A 21,267-nucleotide genomic window follows, 5' to 3' on the forward strand; every position below is an offset into this window, starting at 1 on the left:
AGTGGCGCTCGCGGCAAGTCTTAAATACTGCGTCTGAAGGTGCGCCTCAACTAGTTCAGGAAGCGTGTTATGCATGCCTAGTGCAAGGAGTTTCGCTGTGCTAGTGCTGCGAGGCAGGTTGAGGGCTGCCTTAGTTGCAAGGCGGATCATGGCGTTCACGCGCTCGGTTTCCGTGCAGTTCAGCTTGAGATATGGAGTGGCGTATAGAATGCGGCTAAGCGTAAAAGCATGTACAACTTTCATGTTGTCTGCTTCGTCTAAACCCTTGTGCAGGGAAGATACGCGGCGTAGAAGCTGCAACACTGATTGCGTGGAGGCCTTCAGTGTTTTAAGGGTATGGTCATTGCGTCCGGAATCCTGCAGGTAGAGGCCAAGGATGCGCAGGGTGGGAGTGATGGGGATAGGGGATCCTTGTAAAGTGATTTGGATGGGTGAGTTAGCGGCAGATTTTGGTCTAATTAGGAGGAGCGCGGACTTAGAGGGGGAACATTCGAGTCCGATAGATGATACGTGAGCGGAGATCGTGTCGACTGCTAATTGTAGAGTTTCCTCAATTTGCCCGTCTGAGCCATGAGTGGTCCATGCGGTAATATCATCAGCGTACAGAGTATGTTTTAGGTGTGGGATGAGATTGAGCTTCTGGGCTAAGGGGATGAGAGCAATGTTAAATAAAAGGGGGGAGAGGACCGCGCCTTGCGGGGTTCCAAATTCACCGAGTGTATAAGAGGGTGTGCTGAGCTGATCAATGTGCAAGGAGGCAGTGCGGCCAGAGAGGAAGGCGCGAACGTAGTTGTAGGTCTTAGGGCCTACCTGTAGTTCCTGTAGTTCCCGTAAGATGGCAGCGTGTCGAATTCTGTCAAATGCCTTAATGAGGTCAACCGCCAGGATGGCTTTAGTAAGATGGGGGATGGTATCATCAAGCACATCGTGCGTAATTTGAAGTAGGGCATCCTGCGCAGATAGATGCGCACGAAAGCCGACCATACTGTGGGGGAAAAGGTGATTTTCTTCCATGTACGTTGTCAGTCGGGCAAGGATTATGTGCTCAAAGGTCTTGCCGAGGCAAGATGTAAGAGAAATGGGGCGGATGTTCTCGAGGGTGATGGGCTTGTGAGGTTTTGGGATAAATATAATTTTTCCATGCTTCCAGGGGGCAGGGAGGGTACCTGCCTCCCAGCACTCGTTAAAGTAGGTAACGAGGTGAGATATGGAGACATCATCAAGATTTCGGATGGCAGCATTCGTAATTTGATCTTCCCCGGGTGTGGTATTGCGCAATTTCAATAGGGCTGCGCGAAATTCAGATTCTGTAATAGGAGCGTCAAGCTGTGGTTGGGGTGAGCCCGTGTACTCGGGATGTTTGCAAGGAGGACCTGGGGTGGTATAGGTGCATTTCACCTGCGCGAGGAAGGCGTCGGTGTCCTGCCGATGATTATAAGTGAGGCGGCGAATGCTAAGACGCGTCTGAGTTTTAGATTGCGTGGGATCGAGCATATGGCGTAACAGGTGCCAAGCACGGGTTGTGGAGAGATTGCCTCGGAGGCCGTCACAAACCTGAGCCCAGTTAGCTTTGCAAAGAGTGGCACTATGTTGCTCTATTTGGGATTGAAGCTGGGTGAGTTTGAGTTTTAGTTTCCTGTTGTGCTTTTGAGTTCTCCACCTTCGCGTTATGTTCTCTTGAGCTTCAAGAAGGTGGGCGAGCTTACTGTCGATAACGGGGGTGTCTGGGGTAGTATCGAGCGTTTGGGTATGTTGGCGAATGTCTTTCTGTAACTGAGTAGTCCAGGTGTCTAGGTCGAAGGGGCCCTGTGCTGGCTGCGCTTGCCTAAATTTACGGAGCTGATCCCAATTAGTGTGCCTAGCGGTAAATTTGCGCTGAGGTCGGCGATAGTTCACCGCTATGCGAATCATGTGGTGGTCGCTGCCTAGTGTGGCTTGCGTTCTTTCCCACTGTAGGTGAGCCAAGTTTCTACCAAGCGTGAGGTCTGGGCTAGTATCGGCAGTAACACTGTTACCAACCCGCGTAGGTAGGCTAAAATCATTAAAGATGGTCAGGTGAAGTAATAGCGTATTATTGTATAAAACTGTGCCTCTGTGGTTGGTGCGTCGATAGCCCCAGTCCACGTGAGCGCAGTTAAAGTCACCGGCAACCAGTAGGGGGTTTGATCCGGCCATTTGGGTTACGGATTTGAGGAGTGGAGCAAGTAGGTGAATCGGCTGTCGTGGGAGAAGATAGCAGTTAAGCATGAACAGGGGAGATTGTGCAGGGGTGTGGGGTAAAATTTCGATGAAGGTGTGAGCAATAGGAGAGGTAACGTCGTGCTCCGCGTAATGCAAGGTGTTACAGACGTATGTAACCACCCGAGGAAGATCAGTGGAGTCAGAGGGGATAACAGCGTATCCTGGCAGTTGCCTGCAAACATTGGCATCCTGGATAGCGATAATGTCTGGTGGGGACAAAGAATTGGCGATAATCTGCTGCAGAGGGTCGCGCTTTCGCCGAAAGCCCCTGCAATTCCATTGAATAATTTGTAAGGAATTATGGTGCCTCGGAGGAGCCATGTTGAAGGGTGGCGGGGCGAAGGAGGAGTGCAGAAGGCGGGACTGCGGGAGGAGAGGCCGCTGACAGTCCGGATATAAGGTTAGCTAAACGCTCCTCAACCTTGGCCATGATGCTAGATATGACCCTATCTATTATACCGGTAATGGTAGCTTCAATCATAGTCTGGCACTGTGCAGTGACCTGCGCAGTAATGCGCTCTGTGAACTTGGATTCTAGGTTTTGGGCGAGGTCCTGAAATTTGGCTTCCAGGTCTATAGGTTGGACTGGGCTCTCATCAGGCCTCCTCTTTTTCTGAGGAGGTTGGTCGGACGGGTTGGATGAGGAAGATGGGGATGGTGGAGTGGGGGGTAGAGCAGGGGTGGAGGTAGAGAGGGCTGCCTTGAGCTGCCTTACCTCATCCCGCAGAGCCTTCACGTCCAAGTCCTGGGAAGTCATGATGTTCGTCTTGGCAACCTTGGAAGCCCATGTAGAGGTAGACGGGAGGGTCGTGCTAAGCGGGGGAAAGTCCTTCTTGGTAGGGAACTTTGACTTCTGGGGCGGTGGGCTAAGTCGTTTGGTGGCGGTATTTCTTGCCTTGCACGAGCCTGTGCCCGTGAGGTGCTGCCCCCCACAGAGAATGCAGATCGGGATGCAGGAGGGAACATCTTGCAGCTCATGCTTGTCCCCGCACCGCGGGCAGAGACCACTCTTGGGGTGGGGGCACACGTCGTGTCTGTGGCCCGGTCGACGACAGTTTGTGCACGCGTCTGGACTTCCCTTGTACGCCGTGCATCTATGCACTACACTCATGTAGCGTATGGTGTGAGGGACTGGGCCATGCGCAAATGTAATCAATATGGAAAGGGTCCTACCCATTCTGCGGGCTGCGATGATATCAGCTTCCGGGTTGCGAGTCTGGAGGTCTTGTAGCATCTCTTCCGGTGTTTCCGCCCAGTAGGCTTGCGAGATGACTCCGCGCGCAGCAGCGGGCGGCGGTGCAATGTAGGCGGCGACGGGGTAACTGGTTTCTTGAAGGATCACTTCCTTGATTTGGACGAGGTGAAGGGCCGTTGACTCGTGAGGTGTAGCGACCGTGAAGGTGTTATTCGTCGGGTGAATCCGGAGGTGAAACTCTCCTAGGTCCCGGTCAGCGGCGGTGACTCGCAGAGCTTTCATGAGTGGCTGCGCCATGGCTCCGTTCAAAGCGAGGCCTCCTCTTGGTCGGAAGACTACCCTTATGGTGCCGGGAGGGAGTGAAGCAAGTTGCTTACTTCGCAATGCGATTGCGTGCGTCACGCGCAGCTGTTGTTGTTGAGCACGGTATGTCGGCTTGAAGGTCGCAGGGGCAGTGTCGGCCGGAGCACCGACGGCGGGCGCGGCAGGCTTATCTCGAACAGGGGCTGCATGAGGAGGCACAACCAGCGTTTCCGGGCTTGGTTTGCCTCCCTTGTACGCGCGGAGTATCGTGGTCCACTCACTGGGTCTGAACGTTGTCGGGTCGAGGTCTTCGCCTTGCGATTGCACCTCCATGGCTGTTGGGGGTGGGTGCGCTACCAGTGATTGGCCTAGCCTCTAGCGAGGCAATACCCAGTGCGGCGGCTGGCCAGGAGCAGACTTTCCGACATCGATACGGTCCAAAAAAGTTCGGATGTAGGTTTAGCGGTCGGCAGCGGCGCAAACGGAGGGGATTCGTGCGTATTCCGTGGTGACTGGCACACACAGCGCACGGCACCTCGGGAGGCCCGGGCGGGGGGCGACGGGCAAAGCTCGCGCCTCGGGAGGCCCGGGCAGGGGGCGACGGCCAAAGCTCACGTCGGATCGGCTCGGAGTGCGCGCCGACGGCACGTACGTTCTCTTCGGGCAGATTTCGGGGTCCGGAGAGCGCCGACGGCACGTCCGCTCACTTCGGGTGGCTGTGGTCGAGTCCAGGCGGCGGCAGCAGCTCGCGCAGGTGCTCGAGGGGCGAAATCTTGAACGGCGTCGTCTGCTACGGCGGCGCGCGCTGGCCGCATTGTCGGGAAACGTTCTACGGTCAGTTGCAGGGCGCCGATCTTATCGTTACGGCGTGAAATCAGCCGGTGTTCTTTAATAAGCGTTGTGCGACGCCAACTGATACGCCTCGAAGGTAAGTTCATCGCTGCAGGGCAGTCATAGACGACGTACTGATTCCATACATTCTTGACGGCCCGTTTCTGGAAGGCGACTATATATTCTAACGCGATAGGTCGCCGATCCACACTGCTCGTGTTGTGCAACAACTGCTAGAAGAGCGCGCAGTCACTCTCTTGGAGTGGCCGCCTCAATCCCCGGGCGCCAACATCATTTAAAACGTTTGGGGCTCGTTGAAAGTATCGCTGGCGCACCACCCCCTCTATCAGTCACCCGAGGATAGGCTTCGATCCACCATCGTCAGCGACTGAGACGTGCTGCGAATGAACTCATCCCTGATCAAGTCATTCTGCACTTCACTGCCTTCCAGGATGAGCGCTGTCATCGCTGCCGCTGGGGACATGACGAGATACTAACTGAAGTTCCGAGCGTGACGTGTCCAATTCCCCGCCGGCGGGCAGAGTCTGTCTGGTGTAGCGAATGATTGTCGAGAAAAATAATTTCCAGCTCATTGTCTGAACCTAAAACATTCATTTAATCGTATCCGTTTGTTTCATCGTGTTCGACTCCCATAGTTATCATTGTTGAGTGCTTTGTTTTCCTTTCGAGTCAAACAAAGACTGAACACGTTGCGCGCACATCTTGGTGCGTCTTGTCGCTGCTTATTACGGTAGCACACACAGTGAAGAAATATACGTGCACTGCCCCTGACAGTAGCACGCTTCCCGACAGTGCGGCCAGCGCGCGCCGCCGTAGCAGACGACGCAGATCACGACTCCGCCCCTCGAGCGTCTGCGCCTGCTCGAGCTGCTGCCACCGCACGACTCCATTGCTTGCCGCATCGCGATGCAAATACGTTCCGAGTTTTCCCCTAAGTGTGAAACAGACTGTACACGCTTCTATTTGCCTTTAAGAAGTTCGGTACGCTTGACGATTATTTTTATGGCTGCAATGCGGCGAAAGGGCAGCGTCTGCTTAACCATGTAAGTGACGCTGAGCAGGTGATTGGAAACGACATCGTATGTACCGCCGGAAAAATCGTCAGCACATACGATGCGGTACATACATACGGCACATACGAGCTAAAGTCATTCTTGCAGTTTCTCACAATATGTTTTCTACAAATCCGTGTTGTCTCTGATGGCGACAACAGACTTCCATCGACACTGTGCGGAAATAAACAAAATATATCGCTGCATATATCACATGTACGACATGCGCACACAACTTTAACTAGTGCGTCCCCTACAATATGGAATAGAAGCAGCAATGTAGACAGCTTGGCCATTTTTTAACAGTGCTCAAGAGACGGAAGTTGAAAGTATTAGTAATCATTCCTGCTTCAGCAATGCCGGCGCGACCAAGAGCGGGCGTGTATCGTCCAGTAGCTCGATCGATCGGTGCAGTGGTGAAGCGCGAATGAACTCCGGTCATGTTCAATGCATCGTGCACATATTCAATTTCTCGGCACGCGTGAACTTTGGCCACTGCTAGCGCATACAACAGAAGTGGTTTCCATTCTTGGGCAGCGCACACATAAACGAAACACGAGAAAGACAGGACAAGCGCTCGTCGAACAACTTAAAGTTTTTATATGAATAAAATAATTATGTACCGAGTAATTATTAAATTCATGTGAGTTAGATATAAAAACCGTCATAGGAGTGATAAATGAACGAGCTCGCTTCGTTTGCCAGTTGTTTACTTCGCTCGGCGCACCGCAGTAATCCATCTGTGTCGTCTGCTTTTTTCGTACCATTTTCTTGTGAATCGGCAGAATTTCACTGGTGGCATCAACCCTTTCGTGTTTACATTGCTGTCGTGACAGTTAACAACACCATAATAATTTCCGGTCATCCGAAGAGGCGCCGTCGCAAACAAGACCCCCGCCACCTCGCCTCCCCCCGGATCCGTGCGCGCGACGAAAGACAGCGCGCTTGCATACCGCTTTCCTCCTTGAGCGCGCGAGATTGTGCCGCGATCGTCCCCTCACCACCGCAGGCTTTCACTAGCATACAGCGCGGGACGACGATGTTATCGCCCTTGGACTTTGCACGGTATATCACGGGGACGGCGGCGGCAAAAATGCGCCTGGAGTGTCCACATAATTGCTATAACAATAATATGCACGCGGTCGCGGTATGTCTGGTGCAGTGAGTACGAACCTGTTGGCGTAGATAGCTGTTCTCCATGCGTAATAGCCGGACTTCTCGGCGCAGGCTAAGGATGAGTAACTCCCGAGGGTCCTGGAAATAAAGAAAAAGAAAAAAAAACTCTTCGCAGTCACGCTATGAAAACATAGGCGCAGGGTGATGAGTGTTGGAATATAGCCCTGGACCGGCTGGTTTTTTTCTGGGCAGAGACCAGCCAGCTTTTTGCACTGTCATGCGCCAGCCCACCCAGTTGTTTTAAACCGTGCCTGTAACTCGTCCAGGCCTAAAGGTATTGGGCGTGGCCCTGTTTAGTCAATTATCCTTTGATCCTCAACGAAACATGGTCCAGTTCACTGTTAATTTGAGGAAACCAGCCACAGATGTTGTTCGACTTGGCTGTGTCAGGCTGCCACTGAATTTGATGCTGCCATAGGAGTAAAAGAGAAAGAAAATCCACACCCTCTGTTCATGATGCGCATACGTTACTGTATGATATATAGAAATACCGGTACTACATTTGCGAAATACTAGTTGGACAGCAATAAATAGTGAAGACATACATAGGTTACTACGTACTTTTGCATAAACCGCAAGCAATTTCATCTCCCTCTTGAATTTTGATGAACCATATTGCTACAGGCAATGCTATCATGTCAATGGACAGTCAATGAAACCAGGAAAAGCATATAGTAAATTACTTGTTTTTTTAAATGCAATGATAAAGTAAAGGAACATTCTTTTTTTAGATTTCGAGAAAGCCTTCGATCGGATTTCACACAAAAAAATGATGATACAGCTAAACAGCATCATACGCAACGAACAAATTTTGCGTTGGCTTGATTCGTACTTGACGCACCGAAAACAATTTGTCAGCATAGATGCTTCGAATTCATCACTCGCCTCTGTACTTTCGGGCGTTCCACAGGGCTCGGTTTTAGGGCCACTTCTTTTTCTTATCTACCTAAATGACCTGGCTTGCAAATTTTCCGTGCGGTGCCGCTTTTTTGCGGACGATTGTATTGTTTACTCGAGCATTCAATCTGTGGATGACCAATCTAGCTTAACTGACTATCTAATAGCAATACACGACTGGTGTATCCAGTGGCATATGACCCTAAACATCTCGAAATGCGCGCACATGGTTATTACACGTAAAAAAAATCCGCTAATTTGCACTTACACGGTAAATAATATGGACATTAAACAGGTAGAGGACTTCACATATCTTGGAATTACAGTTGATTCCAAGATGAGCTATACCGCTCACGTTAGGTATGTTTCTGCGGCAGCAATGAAAAAGTTATGGTTATTAAAGCACCGTTTAAAAAACTGCACTAGTGCTACCAAATTACCCGCATATAAGGCAATTATTAGGCCAACACTCGAGTATGCCGATATAGTCTGGGACCCTCACACAAAGGCTGGTATAGACATTATCGAAAGAGTACAAAAAAAAAAGCTCTTAGATTTATCTACAATGCTTACAATTGGCGCATTTCAGTCACCTCTTTAAGGTTGCGATCTGGGCTCCAGACACCAGAAACTCGTCGCAAAATGCACCGTCTACAAGCATTGTATAACATAGTTAACAACCACACTAAAATGAGATTTGACAACTACATGCAATTTAACAAAACGCGACTGACCAGAGGTAAGCACAATCAAACAATATTATTGCCGCGCGCTAGAACAAACGCATATCTTTATTCCTTCCTGCCCAAGACAATTCGCGAATGGAACGCTCTTCCGCAAAGCGTGGTCAACTCAGCCACTCCAGATTCCTTCTTATCTGCAGTACAGACGCGCTTGTAATGTCACGCATTCACTGTACCTTTGCTTGTTACATATTCTGATGACTCATTTATTACGCCTTTCCTATTGGCAGCAATGTGACGGCATCATCGTATTTATTTTGTGTATTTGCATGTGTTTACATTGCCTATTAGGCTGTTTTTTAACTTTTTTTTTATCCCCTTGAGGAAAAAGTTTGAAATCACGTGATGTTTGTACCACTCCTGCCTGGGCTTCCAAATGGAAGCCGGCAGTATTCTGAAATAAATAAATAAATAAAACATAAAACAGGACGAAAAACAACTTGCCGCAGGGAAAACCAACATGTTCCTTCATGGGCGCAGTCGCCAAGGCGTTGGAAGAATAAGCCATGGTTCAATGCTGATTTACGACGCCTTCATAACAAACGCCAAAGAGCGTTTAAAAGATATAAGAAGAATCGAAACCCCTTGACGAAAACAAACTTAGAGGCGGCTAACAATGTTCTACAGATGGCTGTTGCAAAAGCTAAAAAGGGCTTCCTTGACTCCTTCTCATCAAGGTTCCAAAAGAACCCAAAGGAATTTTGGCGATACGTCAAACGCAATGGTAAAGATAATGTAGGCGTTCCAACCATAGCGCACAATGGCCACATGATAGATGGCAGTCTTGAAAAAGCAAACTCCTTCAATGATTTTTTCAGTTCGGTATTTCGGCCCAGCACAACTTGTGACATCCCTTATCAGCCAGCTCAGCTTAATCCTATGGCACCCATAGAAATAGATGAAAGGGGAATTACTGCATTACATAAACGACTAGATGTGTTCAAAGCTGGAGGCCCTGATGGTTTGTCCAATGGCCTTTTAAAGTTGTGCGCCGAATCTGTATCTCCTTCTTTAGCTCTCCTATTCAAGAAATCTTTGCTCACTAGTTCTCTTCCTGCAGATTGGAAGGTTGCCTGCGTGGTCCCTATTCATAAGACCGGGCCTCGGGAATCGGTCTCTAATTACCGTCCTATATCCTTAGTAAGTAATGTCTGTAAAACTCTAGAGCACATCCTATATACGAACATAATGAATCATCTCAATCCCTTATTAAATCCAAATCAGCACGGCTTCCGGCAAGGGACATCCTGTGTTACACAACTAACCGAGTTTGTTCATGAGGTATGCGAAGCTATGGATCGTTGTAGCATCATTGATTGCATATTCATTGATTTTAAAAAAGGCTTTTGACGTAGTAGATCATGGTTTCTTAGTCCACAAGTTGCGCTGTTTAAATGTGAATGAATGAGAAGGTTGTAGTGAATGAGAAGGTTGTAGAATGGATTAGGGAATATCTAAGTTTAAGGTGTCAGTATGTCACAATAAACGGAGCCAAATCAAAGGTAACTCCCGTCACGTCGGGCGTCCCACAGGGGTCAGTTTTGGGACCGTTGCTTTTTCTTGTGTTAATTAATGACATATCAGAGAATATTACTTCCCACATGCGACTCTTCGCTGATGACTGTGTGGTCTACAGAGAAGTCAAAAATTCCCAGGATTCGCTTGCTTTGCAGGAAGACCTAAATACATTGCACCGGTTGTGCGAACAATGGCACATGGATATAAATTTGCAAAAAACAGTGCACATGTGTTTCACGAGGAAAAAGAATGTACCTAATTACGTCTATAACATAAACGGCCACTTATTGGAAACTGTTCTCGAATATAAGTATTTAGGTGTGTACATCACCTCAAAACTATGTTGGCATCGACATGTTGATTATGTTGCTGGGAAAGCTTGCAAAATGTTGCGTTTTTTGCGCCGTAACACGAGAATGTTTCCGCAAGACTCTAGGGATTTACTATTTAAAACGTATATTAGGTCCGCGTTGGAATATGCTTGTACTGTATGGGACCCGCCGACAAAGACCGACAGACAAAAATTAGAAAGAATCCAGAACTTAGCGGCCCGCTATGTTTCTGGGAAATATAGTAGATACATTAGTGTGTCTGGCATAAAACAAGAATTAGAATGGGAACCCCTTGAAGTAAGAAGAAGAAAGCTAAGGCTTAAATTTTTTCATAACATATATTACGATAAGATTGCTACTCCTAGGGAGAAGTACACTTTTCATCCACACTACAGATCCGAGCGGGTTGATCATAATCACAAAGTGCGCGAATTCAGGTCAAGAACTGATTTGTTCAAGATGTCGTTTTTTCCTCACACTGTTCGAGAATGGAATGCTTTATCTTTATTTCTTGTTAATATTACTGACAATGAAGTGCTTGCATTGTCATTGTGACTGCCCTTGTAATATTTTTTTTCTTTTGTACAAGCCCCCCACTGTAATGCCACTGTGGCGCTGTGGGTGAATAAATAAATAAATAAATAAATAAATAAATAAATAAATGTTCGCATCATGCGCTTTACCAGAGGTATGCTCTCATTAATTTAGCTACATCAGTGCCATTTCCCGATGAACTTTCTTGGTACTTATATATGTGTACTAGGTATTGCTCTGGAAGTGTTAGCCACCGCCACCGCTCAAGGCCACCACGGCGGATGTAGAAAAATGTTTCTACCACAGGCGCCGCCACGTGGACTGTGATCTTAGGAGAAGACAAAGGGCCCAATAAAACCTCGTACGCCGCCGGAAGGCGTCAAAGCTACCGTACATAGTCGAGACACTCGCAAGGTAATCAAGGAGAAGAAGGCCTGATTTTCATTAGTTGCAGTCAAACGAAGCTAATGAGGATAGCTATAGGGGCTTGTTGGTACGGCATATCCTATTTTGTTGTAACGCAAGCTGAACAAGAACAACAGAAAGGCACATCCGACACACACAGCGCTAACTTTCAAGAACAGACTTATTTCCCGTTCTCGCCGCTGTATATACATCCTTGAAACGTCATACATCACGTATAAAATTTCGGTAAAAATAAACAAAAAAATAAACTGGGAACCCCATGTAAGCAGTTTTTTCACTCAGATATTCCCAGAAACATACACGTCCAGCGCGAACAAATATAATTGAGCTCTTTTCAGGATAATGAAATGGAAGGTTCACTGACGCATGCGTCGCCGAATGTTGATATGTGTCTAGCTTCTATTATGAAGCGCGCCATCTCACACCTGCATCTACTCATGATGACTGTTTCTTTAAATCTGGGTTTGCATTTGGATCTTTGGCAATGGATGGCAAGAAAGCCGTCAGCGGCCAACTTCTTTCTTGTTGCGTTCTCGTAGCCTGTCATTTATGCATCTGCCTGTTTGACCAAGGTAGGATTGTCCACACCAGAGAGGAATGCGGTATACCACACCCGCGATGCAATGAATGAATTAGTTTTTATGTTCATTTTCGCATGCGGTACGTGCGATTCTTTCTGGCCTTGTGTTTCTACACAGGCTGACCAATTTATTAGTTGCCGAAAATACAACGTTGGTGCCGCTTCTTCCAGCAATCTTCTTTAATCTATGGGAGAACCCGTGTATGTAGGGGATGACAGCAACCTTTCTTTTGTTTAGGGATGGGAAGAGAAAAGTAGAAGGCAGGGAGGTGAACCAGAATAACGTCCGGTTGGCTACCCTACACCGGGGGAATGGGAAAGGGGAAAACAAAGATCACAGGGAGAGAGAGGAGGGAAGGAAAGAAGGAAATTGCTTATATCAGTGCTTGTACCATGCACCTGCTCCGAACTGCTTTCCTGTGCCTTCTTAAGCAGTCCTTCTGCGACTGACACAAGCACGTGGCTCGGGTAACCAGCGCAGCGAAAACGCGAGGTTTGCCGTCCGAAGCTATCGTGCATTAGGTGTTGGCATGAATTCTTCAGTGCTTCGCTGAAACTCATCTTCACGATTCCCCTCTTTACAAGCTTGTATGCGCGCAATGAAATGGTAAAAGTGGCTCACTTGCCCTAGGGTTCGTAACGCCAGCAAGTTTTGTTATCCGTGAGCACAAACTTGACATCAAGGAGTCTAATCCTGCCGTCACATGGCATTTCGAAGGTCACTTCTAGTGGGATAAGACAGTCACGAATAGCGGTAAAAACGGGAGCACATTCATTAGTAAAACAAGCGGATGTACAGCCAGTAAGAACTAAAGAGTCATCAACATATATAAAGACATTTACAACCTTAGATTAGTGAAGGCGCTCTGACAGGTCTCTGTCCAGTTTGGTTAAAAGCAGATTACTTAGCACTGGTGTTACGCAAGAACCTATACACACTCCCTGTTTCTGCAGATACAGGGTACCTTTGTTTTCGATAAACGCAGACGACAGATAAAACCTAAGCAATTCTAAAAAAATTTTCAATGGATCTACCTGCTTCCGTAATAAACCTAACGGCACCATATGTATCAATGCAACTGTCAATACAGGTTACTAATTCTGATTGTGGCAGAGAATAATAAAGGCCTTTAATATCTGCGGAGAATGCCTTTAAACGTTGATTTTCACGTGCTCTTATAAAATTTAAAACGTCCTCGGAACTTTGTCAGCAAAGGGTCATTGATGTCTAGCAAGTTTAGTTTTTGTTGTAAGTACAAGGCGACAGATTTCTGCCATGTGTCTCTCTCAGAATATGTCACCGTGAACGGTACACCTTCATTGTGAGTCTTAGCACTGAAAAATACTTCCAGACAATCCTTGCTTTTTTTGATGCTGCTCATCACACCTTGCACCTTCATATTTTTACACAATCGTGCTTTCGCTCTGACCTTATTACAATAAATGTCATTTCTCTCATTAAAAACTACAGAAACAGCGTTTATAGCTTTCTCATTGAACTCTTCATGCGAAAAGCTGCGAAGCCGACTTCTTTATCAGCCGGTAGCACACAGAGATCATGCTTTACAAGTATGATTGTACATGTTTCACAGGTAATTTCTGACCTGGAGGCTTACAGCTCTTTAAGGCGTCGACACCTTCGGAGTTTATGCTCATGGCCTCGTCCTCTGGAGCACGTCTGGAGACCTGACGCACAATAGATAAAGGTTGAGGCTTTCTCCTCGGGGGTTGCAGCTCAAACTTTGGTCCGAGCCCCAAGACGTCACGTACAGGTTTAGGGAGGGCGAGGCCTTCCGGTACATGTATGTTGCAGATCCCATTCACGCGCACTTTGCTCACCCAGTCATGTAGATGCCTCAGGGGAAGATTCCAGTGGAACTCCGTCATTTGGTCTGCCCGCCGTAGATGCTCTCGGACTTGCATTTCCGCAGTGTGTGGTTCATAGATGTTGCGCAGCTGAGGCCCCAGAAAGGATCAAAGTCTATCCCTGTTGGAGCCATTCTGAGCGCTGGATATTTAGAATCCTTGTCCTGTGTCCATTCGAAGGAGCACATCCTCCAAAGAGCGCTCGAACATCCTCTGGTTGAAGTTTGTTTCTTATGCAGAAACTAAGTGACCTTGCTCTGCACACGGCATTGCTGATGAGGGTGAGTATACCGCAAGGATACCGGAGTACGTGTAGGAAAGAGCCCGTTGAACGGGAAATGAAGTCGATGAGGATAGCTGTAGGGGCTTGTTGGTATGGCATATCTTATATTATTTTAGCGCAAGCTGAACAGGGACAACAGAAAGGCACTTCTGACACACACAGCACTAACTTTATACAACATATCTTTTTTTCCGTTCTCGTCGCTATATACACCCTCGAAACGTCATACAGCACGTGTAAAATTTCGGTAAGAATAAATAAAGAAAAATAAACTGGGAACCACACGTAAGCAGTTTTATGACTGACATATTCGCAAACGTGTACACGTTCAATTCGAACAAATTGAGCTCTCTTGAGGACAATGAAATCAAATGTTTACTGACGCATGCGTCGTCGAATGTTGATATGTGTCTAGCTTCTATATCAAGCGCGTCATCTCACACCTGCTTCACCTCATGATGACTGTTTCTTTAAATCTAGGTTTGCATTTGCATCTCTGGCAATGCATGGCAAGAAAGCCGTAAGCTGCCAAGTTGTTTACTTATGCATTCGATGGACTGGCTACAAGAGCCAGGCTGTTCGAAAATTAAGCTATACGCGTCCTTCGGCACCGACAAGAAGCGGCATGAATCCGTCCAAAATCGCGCAACAAGATTATTACTTTCCGAGTACTCTCGTGGTTCAAGCATCTCCGCCGTGAAAACCCAGCTTAACCTTTCCACGCTTGTTTCCCGTCGCAGAATTGCACAACTTTGCCTGTATCACAAGTTCTTCCATTCTTTGTCCATTGAAAATACGTACATTAGAAGAGCCCACCGCATTTCTCGCACCACCCAACCCAATGCAGTGCATCCTGAGCATGCCCGCACCACTACTTTCCAGCAATCGTTTTTTCTACGCACTGCTCGAAATTGGAAGGACCTGCCAGCCGGAACCGCTATTATCATCAGTTCGCAGTGTTTTAGGCGAACAATCGAAGCACGTCCATGATGTTTCGCGATAACTTCAAGTGCCCTATGTACGCCCACCCCTCATGTAATGCCCCTTGGGGCCCTTGAGGAATAAATAAATAAATAAATAAATAAATAAATAAATAAATAAATAAATAAATAAATAAATAAATAAATAAATAAATAAATAAATAAATAAATGTCGCTGTATATATGCATGTGTTTGTGGTTTAGGTTGACTGTTCTGTTGCAACTATATCTGACAACGCATTTACACGATGTATGTACCACCCGTCGTCTAGAGACTATTATTAAGCGACACTATTTGTGTTTTCTAGACTTTCTTCAACAGAACTGTGGATTCATTTAACTTGTATATTGTATTTGCCATGTATTTTTTACGTCATAGTGTTACTGTGAAAACGTTGCTTGACGATTTCTGGTGCTTGTATGAAAGGGTTATCTGATATGTAATCTAGAACCCTGTATGTTGTAGGCCAGACCCAATCATGAGCTAGGGAGTAGCCGGCGCCTTAAATTATGCGTCAACATTTCCTGATATCAATAAAAAAATAATGTATGCGCCATTCGCTTCACTTTGCCGCGTGCTGGTAGCCTCTGCATTACGACGGGGTGAGCCATGGCATTTTCGCTTGCCCAGGGTCGTATGTGGCTATTGCCAATGATAATTTTTGCTTAAGGACGGACAGAAAAATTCCAGCCACCGAGAGGCTAATAGCTTCGCTCTAGTAAGTTGTGTCTTTTAATTCATTTTACTTCCAGTGAGTAATACCACCAGGCGTGACCTATCTGCAAGACGATGTTGACATCTGAAGCTGCAAAGAATTTCGGCACTTTAACGAAAGATTTGTGGCCCAAAGTAAGTGACAAGGGTGACAAGGGTGCAGCGGTGGCGTAGAGGTAGAACACCCGCCTCGCGTGCAAGAGGTGCGTGGTTCCAATCCCGGTGCCGTCAATTTTCCAACGGATTTTTAAAAAAAATCCGCGAGTTGACAAAAATTGCACAAACAGACCTGGAGTGTGCCCTGATTCCGGTGACCAGAACCGGTAACGCACTCACTCACCAGAGCAGGATTGGCCACCCTGGTGCAGTACTTGGCCACAACCTCCTATATGAACACAACAATCAAACCCCGGCCCTAAGTCCCCAGCAGCTGCGAAGCAACTCACCACGGCGGCGGTCAGACCTGCGACGCAGCAGAGGGTGCTAAGAATCCCTGGCTCCGGACAGGCCGCCATTGGAATATGAACCTGGCAATGTTTAACTCTAGAACGTTATCTAGTGAGGCGAGTCTAGCAATGCTATTGGAGTGCCGTGGAAGTTTTACCCGGAATATCCGATCACAAGATTATTCTCTTAAAATGTAACTTTGCGTTAGCAAGATCGCGCGAACCTATGAAAGAATTCTTAGATTTCATTAACGCTGAAGACGAAAGCATACTCGACTACTTAGAACAAGATTTTGACATTTTTTCCCAAAAACAAAGACAAGGTTTCCTAGGCGTCAATGAGCTGTGACTGCACTTTAAGAGCGCCGTGCACGAATGCATCAAAAAGTGCGTTCCTAAAAAGCGAAAGAAGGTCAACCGAAAAAGCCCGTGGATTACTCGTAATATCCTGCACTTAAAGCGTCGATTAAAACGATTATCATGCTATCGGTCAAGCCACTCTGTTCTGGCGTCACTCCGAGCAGATCTTAGATCTGAATTAAAATTAAGTACATACCATTTCTTTAATGTCAGAATGCACAACTTTCTAAAAAACAACCCAAGGAAGTTTTGGATGCATATATCGAAGCGGAACAGCCTTGTAGACAAGATAAAATTGAATGATGTCGATGTTACCGACACTCAGCGCATTTCGGAAGCTTTTAACACGTTTTTTTCGTCAGTATATTTACGTGAACCCACCCAGAAAGATGATGCTCACGGCGTCTGTCTCAAGCTTCCAGATCTTGTCATATCTGAGGAAGGCATATTTTCGTCACTCCTAAACTTAGATCCAAAAAATCTGCAGGTCCTGACGACATACCTAACGCTTTTCTTAATCGGTTCGCCGAATGGTCCGCGAAATGCCTGTTCATAATATTTAACGTAAGTTTAAACGAAGGAGATCTGCCTAACGACTGGAAAGTCGCCAAAGTAGTCCCAGTCCACAAAAAGGGCGACAAGCTTAATGTAAAAAATTATAGACCTATCTCCCTACCCTGCACCGCTTCTAAGCATTTAAGTTCCTTTTTAGAAAATAATGACTTCTTTAGTGAGAGTCAGCACGGATTCAGGCGTGGCTTTTCAACCACTACGCAGTTACTACATATGACCAACGAAATACTGGCAATCTTGGATCAAGGTGGGCAGGTAGACATTCTTTTTTTAGATTTCGAGAAAGCCTTCGATCGGGTTTCACACAAAAAAATGATGATACAGCTAAACAGCATCATACGCAGCGAACAAATTTTGCGTTAGCTTGATTCGTACTTGACGCATCGAAAACAATTTGTCAGCATAGGTGCTTCGAATTCATCGCTCGCCTCTGTACTTTCGGGTGTTTCACAGGGCTCGGTTTTAGGGCCACTTCTTTTTCTTACCTACCTAAATGACCTGGCTTGCAAATTTTCCGTGTTGCCGCTTCTTTGCGGACGATTGTATTGTTTATTCGAGCATTCAATCTGCGGATGACCAATCTAGCTTAACTGACTATCTAATAGCAATACACGACTGGTGTATCCAGTGGCATATGACTCTAAACATCTCGAAATGCGCGCACATGGTTATTACACGTAAAAAAAATCCGCTAATTTGCACCTACATGATAAATAATAAGGACATTAAACAGGTAGAGGAATTCACATATCTTGGAATTGCAATTAATTCCAAGATGAGCTATACCGCTCATGTTCGGTATGTTTCCGCGGCAGCAACGAAAAAGTTATGGTTATTAAAGCGCCGTTTAAAAAACTGCACTAGTGCTACCAAATTAACCGCATATAAGACAGTCATTAGGCCAATACTCAAGTATGCCGATGTAGTCTGGGTCCAGACACCAGAAACTCGTCGCAAAATGCACCGTCTACAAGCAATGTATAACTTAGTTAACAACCACACTAAAATGAGATTTGACAACTACATGCAATTTAATAAATCGCGACTGACCACAGGTAAGCACAATCAAACAATAATATTGCCGCGTGATAGAACACACGCATATCTTTATTCCTTCCTGCCCAAGACAATTCGGGAATGGAACGCTCTTCCGCAAAGCGTCGTCAACTCAGCTACTCCAGATTCCTTCTTATCTGCAGTACAGACGTGCTTGTAATGTCATGCATTCATTGCATCTTTTGCACCACTCCTGCCTGGGCTTCCAAATGGAAGCCGGCAGTATTCTGAAATAAATAAATAAATTAGAGGGCAGTAAATGGGATATACTAGGGCTCAGTGAAGTTAGGAGGCCAAAAGAAGCATATACAGTGCTAAAAAGCGGGCACGTCCTGTGCTACCGGGGCTTAGCGGAGAGACAAGAATTAGGAGTCGGATTCCTGATTACTAAGAATATAGCTCGTAACATACAGGAATTCTATAGCATTAACGAGAGGGTGGCAGGTCTTGTTGTGAAACTTAATAAGAGGTACAAAATGAAGGTTGTACAGGTCTACGCCCCTACACCCAGTCATGATGACCAGGAAGTCGAAAGCTTCTATGAAGACGTGGAATCGGCGATGGGTAGAATGAAAACAAAATACACTATACTAATGGGCGACTTTAATGCCAAGGTAGGCAAGAAGCAGGCTGGAGACAAGGCTGTGGGGGAATATGGCATAGGCACTAAGAATAGCAGGGGAGAGTTCTTAGTAGAGTTTGCAGAACAGAATAATATGCGCATAATGAATACCTTCTTCCGCAAGCGGGATAGCCGAAAGTGGACGTAGAGGAGCCCGAACGGCGAGACTAGAAATGAAATAGACTTCATACTCTGCGCTAACCCTGGCATCATACAACATGTGGACGTGCTCAGCAAGGTGCGCTGTAGTGACCATAGGATGGTAAGAACTCGAATTAGCCTAGACCTGAGGAGGGAACGGAAGAAACTGGTACATAAGAAGCCGATCAAAGAGTTAGCGGTAAGAGGGAAAATAGAGGAATTCCAGATCAAGCTACAGAACAGGTATTCGGCTTTAACTCAGGAAGAGGACCTTAGTGTTGAAGCAATGAACGACAATCTTGTGGGTACCATAAAGGAGTGTGCAGTAGAAGTCGGTGGTAACTCCGTTAGACAGGATACCAGTAAGCTACCGCAGGAGACGAAAGATCTGATCAAGAAACGCCAATGTATCAAAGCCTCTAACCCTACAGCTAGAATAGAACTGGCAGAACTTTCGAAGTTAACCAACAAGCGCAAGACAGCTGACATAAGGAAGTATAGTATGGATAGAATTGAACATGCTCTCAGGAACGGAGGAAGCCTAAAAGCAGTGAAGGAGAAACTAGGAATTGGCAAGAATCAGATGTATGCGTTAAGAGACAAAGCCGGCAATATCACTACTAATATGGATGAGATAGTTCAAGTGGCTGAGGAGTTCTATAGAGATTTATACAGTACCAGTAACACCCACGACGATAATGTGAAAGAGAATAGTCTAGAGGAACTTGAATTCGAAATCCCACAGGTAACGCAGGAAGAAGTAAAGAAAGCCTTGGGAGATATGCAAAGGGGGAAGGCAGCTGGGCAGGATCAGGTAACAGCAGATTTGTTGAAGGATAGTGGGCAGATTGTTCTAGAGAAACTGGCCACCCTGTATACGCAATGCCTCATGACCTCGAGCGTACCGGAATCTTGGAAGAACGCTAACGTTATCCTAATCCATAAGAAAGGGGACGCCAAAGACTTGAAAATTTATAGACCGATCAGCTTACTGTCAGTTGCCTACAAACTATTTACTAAGGTAATGACAAATAGAATCAGGAACACCTTAGAGTTCTGTCAAGCAAAGGACCAGGCAGGATTCCGTAAAGGCTACTCAACAATAGACCATATTCACACTATCAATCAGGTGATAAAGAAATGTGCGGAATATAACCAACCCTTATATATAGCGTTCATTGATTACGAGAAAGCGTTTGATTCTGTCGAAACCTCAGCAGTCATGGAGGCATTACGGAATCAGGGTGTAGACGAGCCGTATGTAAAAATACTGAAAGATATCTATAGCGGCTCCACAGCCACCGTTGTCCTCCATAAAGAAAGCAACAAAATCCCAAAAAAGAAAGGTGTCAGGCAGGGAGATACGATCTCTCCAATGCTATTCACAGCGTGTTTACAGGAGGCATTCAGAGACCTGGATTGGGAAGAATTGGGGATAAAAGTTAATGGAGAATACCTTAGTAACTTGCGATTCGCTGATGATGTTGCCTTGCTTAGTAACTCAGGGGACCATTTGCAATGCATGCTCACTGACCTGGAGAGGCAAATCAGAAGAGTGGGTCTAAAAATTAATCTGCAGAAAACTAAAGTAATGTTTAGGTCTCGGAAGACAACAGCAATTTACAATAGGTAGCGAGGCACTGGAAGTGGTAAGGGAATACATCTACTTAGGGCAGGTAGTGACGGCGGATCCAGATCATGAGACGGAAATAATCAGAAGAATAAGAATGGGCTGGGGTGCGTTTGGCAGGCATTCTCAGATCATGAACAGCAGGTTACCATTATCCCTCGAGAGAAAAGTGTATAATAGCTGTGTCTTACCAGTACTCACCTACGGGGCAGAAACCTGGAAGCTTATGAAAAGGGTTCTACTCAAATTGAGGACGACGCAACGAGCTATGGAAAGAAGAATGATGGGTGTTATGTTAAGGGATCAGAAAAGAGCAGAATGGGTGAGGGAACAAACGCGAGTTAATTACATCTTAGTTGAAATCAAGAAAAATAAATGGGCTTGGGCAGGACATGTAATGAGGAGGGAAGATAACCGATGGTCATTAAGGGTTACGGACTGGACGTATCCAGCTTTTCTGGACACAAGGGGTTTAGTTCGCGTGAGTGCCACCACGTGGCGTACTGGCCTTAAGCTTTTCAAACTTCCCGCAATAACGCGTCATGACGTCAAGCAAACAAAAATTAAAAAACTTGGCCACAATGAACTTCATTGGCCATTGAACTTCGCCACAATGCTTGTCCCGCTGGCGTTATCAGTGTTCTTGATAAAGCGTATTCGCTCGTCGCCTGGAAATTACTCTTCATCCTAAGAGCGTTTAGTCGCGACGAGCAATGGTTGATTCTGGGCTTTTGATGCCGTTCTTT

The 21,267-nt window shown here is 46.4% G+C and overlaps 1 protein-coding gene across 1 annotated transcript in view; it reads right to left on the minus strand.

Moving 5' to 3' along the window:
* The window catches only part of LOC126520649 (kinesin-like protein KIF12), a 421,689-nt gene that overhangs the window by 140,377 nt on the left and 260,045 nt on the right, over window positions 1–21,267 (minus strand). Inside the window, exon 11 of the mRNA XM_050169444.2 lies at window positions 6,817–6,897. Coding sequence (XP_050025401.1) covers window positions 6,817–6,897 — 81 coding nt within the window. The remainder of the gene's footprint in view (window positions 1–6,816; window positions 6,898–21,267) is intronic.

The sequence above is a fragment of the Dermacentor andersoni genome, chromosome 3 (genome assembly GCF_023375885.2).
Source record: "Dermacentor andersoni chromosome 3, qqDerAnde1_hic_scaffold, whole genome shotgun sequence".
Lineage (NCBI taxonomy): Eukaryota > Metazoa > Arthropoda > Arachnida > Ixodida > Ixodidae > Dermacentor > Dermacentor andersoni.